The sequence below is a fragment of the Alligator sinensis genome, unplaced genomic scaffold, assembly GCF_000455745.1.
Source record: "Alligator sinensis unplaced genomic scaffold, ASM45574v1 scaffold842_1, whole genome shotgun sequence".
Lineage (NCBI taxonomy): Eukaryota > Metazoa > Chordata > Crocodylia > Alligatoridae > Alligator > Alligator sinensis.
In genome coordinates, this window is record NW_005842295.1 from 450,574 (window position 1) to 455,306 (window position 4,733).

General features: G+C 44.4%; 1 protein-coding gene across 2 annotated transcripts in view; it reads left to right on the top strand.

Annotated features, from left to right (window-relative positions):
• CENPF (centromere protein F) overlaps window positions 1–4,733 on the top strand; it is a 56,117-nt gene that overhangs the window by 48,654 nt on the left and 2,730 nt on the right. For both annotated transcript variants that reach the window (XM_006028193.3, XM_025209572.1), the window contains exon 20: window positions 2,594–2,787. In XM_006028193.3, coding sequence (XP_006028255.1) covers window positions 2,594–2,787 — 194 coding nt within the window. The remainder of the gene's footprint in view (window positions 1–2,593; window positions 2,788–4,733) is intronic.

The window sequence follows — 4,733 nt, forward strand, 5'->3', positions numbered from 1 at the left end:
GTGCAGCGTTGATTTGCACCCCCCATGCTCCTTCCGTCCTCCCTCCCCTTCCACCACAACAAACTTACTAGCTGTGTACAGCTTTATCGGAAATTGGATCAGTATCGGCCGATTGTGCCTCCTTAAAAATCAGCTATCGGCCCCCAAAATCTCTATCGATGCACCCCTCTTTGTTATAATTTTCCATGTATAGAGTCTAATTATTGGAGGGTCATTTTTTAAATTCATCTCACTACTGCAGCAGGGAAAACAGCAGCAGGGGAACCAAGTGGTAGGGGGTAGGGGAGTCAAGCAGCTTGATCCCTGCCCATTGCTCCACAATACTTTTGCTCCTTGCCATTTGTCCCACCTAGGACTTGCTGCCTGCCCCCCTGTCTAGCTCTCCCAACCTCTGCTGCTGCAGCCTTTGCCCTGCTGCGTGCCCCCCCTCCCACCCACCACTGCTTAGCCTATGGCTCCAGCTTGGGGCACAGAGCATATGGTTGCTCTAGGCCAGCTCAATAGCAGTGACAGCTCTGACCTGGACTCCTGGGCTGGGGTGCTGCTGCTGTTGCAACAACAACTGCTACTGTGCCCAACTGGGGCCAGAATAACCACACACGCCATGCCCCAGGATGAAACGGGGCTGGAGCCCTGCTGGAACCTGGAGGTGGGCAAGGGGCGGTGGTGGTGGTGGGGCAGGCAGCAGCTGAGGCCCTAAAACTAAGATGAGTCTTCCCTCGCACCCCTTGCCATATTAAATGAGGGGGGAGGGAAAATCTCATCCTGGATTGAAGTACAGCTACTCCTCTCTTAACATCATAGTTACGTTCTTGAAAAATGCAACTTTAAGCGAATCCAATTACATTACAGTAGTTACCTACTAGCAGGCTGTGGCCAAGCAACGTTATAAGGGAGCATTGTGCAACTTTAAACGAGTATGTTCTCTAATAGATCAGAGATGTAATAATGAAACAACATTAACCGGGATGATGTTTGTGCGGGCCGGGAGCGACCCGGGCCCTTTTCCGTGCTGCACGCGGGCTGTGGCCAGCAGCCCGGGCACGCTGGATCGGAGAGGGAGGGCGACGAGCTGGAATTAGGCACAGACGCTTAGCGGTAGATTTAAAGATTGTTTACTTACACCAGAGATGGTCGTGGTGTAGGCTGGAAAACTTGCTTGAGTTGCGGTTACAGACACAGACAACACGAACGGTCACGTGGAGTTTGCTAGGCTCCACGGAACAGAGCTCCGGATGCTCTGGGTGAGCGCGCCACCAAACTCGGACTCGTAGATACGTCTTATAAATTCTTTCCGCTCGAAGACGGGAAGAGGTGGGCGATGGATCAGGTCGCCAAGCTCCTCTGAATCTCACACAGGGTCTCTATTACCCTGCCGTGTATCCAGAGTCCCCACGAGATGGATGTGGAGTCCTCTTCGGCTTGGGCGGAAACTGCTCAAGCCTCTTATATGGCTAACAGGCCAATCGTTAGCCGCCACGTGGGAATAATTTAGAACTAGCCAATAGCGGGGAACGAATTTGCATGCGGGTGGCAGGAACTCTTTTGCACCGTGCGTTTCTCTTGCAACTTGAGCAATACACCCTGCAAAAGAAGCTGCAAAGAGGCGGGAAACTCGTCCCTGCACCGGGGTTCTCCTCTGCAATAGGAAACTCTCCCGTGCAATGAAGCTGCAACCTGGCGGGGATAATTCTGGTGCCGAAGCACACACAAAATCATGCCTTTGGGCTATGACAATGTTAAGTGAGGAGTACCTGTAAATATAGTATGTATTTGACACTGAAGTGTTATGAACCTGGTGGCCACGGGGATGCTTGCTATAGAAATTAGTACAAAAGTAGTTATGTTTTTCCCCTTCATGGGCTCCTGCAGCTTTTATGGTTCAAAATTTCCTCACTAGTTTCAGAGGGGGTTAACAGTCTATTGCAAGCTATATATCCTTGAAGCTTGGTTCCATCTTCTTTAAGAGTGCATCAGAAGAGTAGCTGGAAGTAAGTGTATATGGATCCATTAGGATTGAGAGAAGGTGGAGTGATTGCACAAGGAAGGCCTTTGGGATCACATCTGAGTACACATCCCTAATTGCTCCTTTACAGTAAATGTGATTTTTTTTAGACCATAAGGGGTCAGTCCTGGAGAGCACTGAGTGTTCTTAGTTCCAGTAGTTGACTCTAGAAGTTGAGTGCTTAGACTTGCAGGTTACTTTCTATGAGAGTTGCAAGGAACAGTGTAAGCAACATCCTGAGAATGCGAGGCAGCCCCCAATGTATTTTATGTACTGGAATAAGTCCCACTTATCAATTAGGACAGGGGTGTCAAAGGTATGACTTGCAGGCTGGGTCTGGCCCATGGAGCCGTATCATCCAGCTGTAGTGCTGGCCCTAGGTTTTGTTGACCCATATGCCACGCTGGACTGATCTGAGTGGGGTGGGGTTGGGGGGCAGGGTCTGTGCTGTCCATCTGACCCCTGTGGCCAAGGAGTTTTTGACCCCTGAGCCAGTGTTTTCTCTGTCGAAATGGGGGAGATCAAATTGGCTAGAACAATAACATAACTAAATCAACCAGGTCTAATGGGAAGTTGTTTGTTTTTCAGGGTTTGGTGATATCCCTACTGGAAAAATTAGCCCTTATATTTTACGCAGAACATCTTTAAACCTGAGAACCAGTCCCCGCCTTGCTGCCCAAAGCCAGAGATCATCACCATCAACCCAGAGCTTTCAAAAAGGCAGATCAGATAATCTTGCTGAGCTCTCCAAACCAACAGCTGGTGGCAGCAAATCACAAAAGGTAACTGATAATGTATAAAAATGTCTAAAGCATACGAAATTTCCATTGTGCATTTATCTTGCCAAGTGGGTCTGAGGATATATACCACCTTTCTTAAATATGCCAAAAGTATCTTGAAGACAAGGTCATGCATGTAAATACAATGGATAAATCTGAGCGTATCAGAAGTCTGGGCATTATGGTAATTTTAAAATTGTTTCTGTGGTCAAATTTGTGACCTTATACCAAATGCCTAAATTGTGTAACTTAAACAGAATGCAAATCTATAAATATTTTTAAACAGCCATTCAGAAAATGCTTTAATGAAACTTGTCTGTACAGCCTTAATTTTGTCCTTTTGTTTATGTATTGCTACACAAGCTTTAATTTTTCACTTGAAACTTGACAACAAAATTTTAGTGAATTTTTATCTGCCAGATGCTAAAAAGATATGCCTGTTATGCATAGAAAACTCATGCTACTGCAAGAGTGGAATTGGGGCCTAATGCTGAAACGTTTTCGTGGAACAGAATTCAGCTCCCTGAAGCACTAAGTTATAACCAAAGCAGCTGCTACAGTTTAACAGTTGCTTTGCAGGAGCCTGTAGCTAGATCACTCCAACTTGATCCCTGGAGAAGCAGGGTTAAAGCTGGAGCAATTCTGCCCCTGGCATACAGCGGCTGCCACTCCCCCTTTGAAGCTGTGCAAACCTCTGTCTTTCCATGAACAGTACTTCAAATTGAGATGCTATGAACCTATTAAGAACTCAGGAATATAGGTATTGGTGCTCCTTCTTACTAAGGCTACCTAAAAGGATGCCAGTGGCTGAATTTTCTGGCTTACTAGATAACACAAAAGCAGTACAGAAAAAATCCCTGGATTTTTTTGGAGTTGAATGTTGAATCAAATATAGGTCAACCACAGAGTATCCATACATTCTGGTAGGCTTTATCAACATGTGTAATATAGCCTATACTTGGTGGAAGAGTTTGAGTTTAAGGTTGAATAGGGCAATTATGACTATCTATTCTGATCTCCTGAATAGTACAGGGAATAGAATTTACCAAACAATTTCCTGAATATGAAGTCTTGAATTTTAAATTTCTTTTTTTAGCTATAAGGTGCCTTTTAAAAAGGATTTAGTCATGTTTAAAGAAAATCCACTATGCTCATAGGCATGTTGTTTCAGTGGTTAAATTACCTGTTCTATTAAAAATGTGCATTTTTTTCCATCTTAGATATGCTTTGGATATCCTGTTGTTGTTTCCATAAATGATCTCAATAAGTTTGATTTGCACTCCTTTCCTATACACATCCCACAATGCTTTCCAAATGAACAAAGTTAAGAGAATATGTAGAGAATCCCAGTATTTTTGGAAGAATTAAAGGGAAATCCTGAGTACTGGTCACACGTTGGAAGACATCTGATTCAACCCCCTTCACGAATGTGATAAGTTTTTAAGAAGCTTGTAGATCAACAAGCTTGTAATAGAACTTATTTATTGATTGCAGCAGTATAATTAAAGATATAACAAATAAGTAAGTAACATGGAGCTGGGGGGAGCAGTGTTTCTCAGAGCTGTCTGTTGCTCAAGTTTCCTGTAAATAATTTGTATGAGGACATCTTGTTCCTAACCTTAATAATCAAAAACTCTGTACAGGCGAATAACAGTATAGTGGAAGATAAGAATTTCAGTTGTTACTATTTCAGTACAGGTCAATAGGAGCCTCGTCAGCTGTAGGAATTACACTATGTCCATTAACTCTTTCAGTCACTTGTAGGGTACGTGTATTTGCTTTTTTTCAGCAAGGAAAACTCTTTTTGTCTTGCAAGTTTGCACTGACATAGGACAGACTACAAAAAAATTGCTGTTCAGGAGTGTTATCAATAAAATATTCAGTGTGCTGTGTTTCCAACCCCCCCCCCCCCCCCCCCCCCCCCCCTCCCTCCCCCCTCCCTTTCTTTT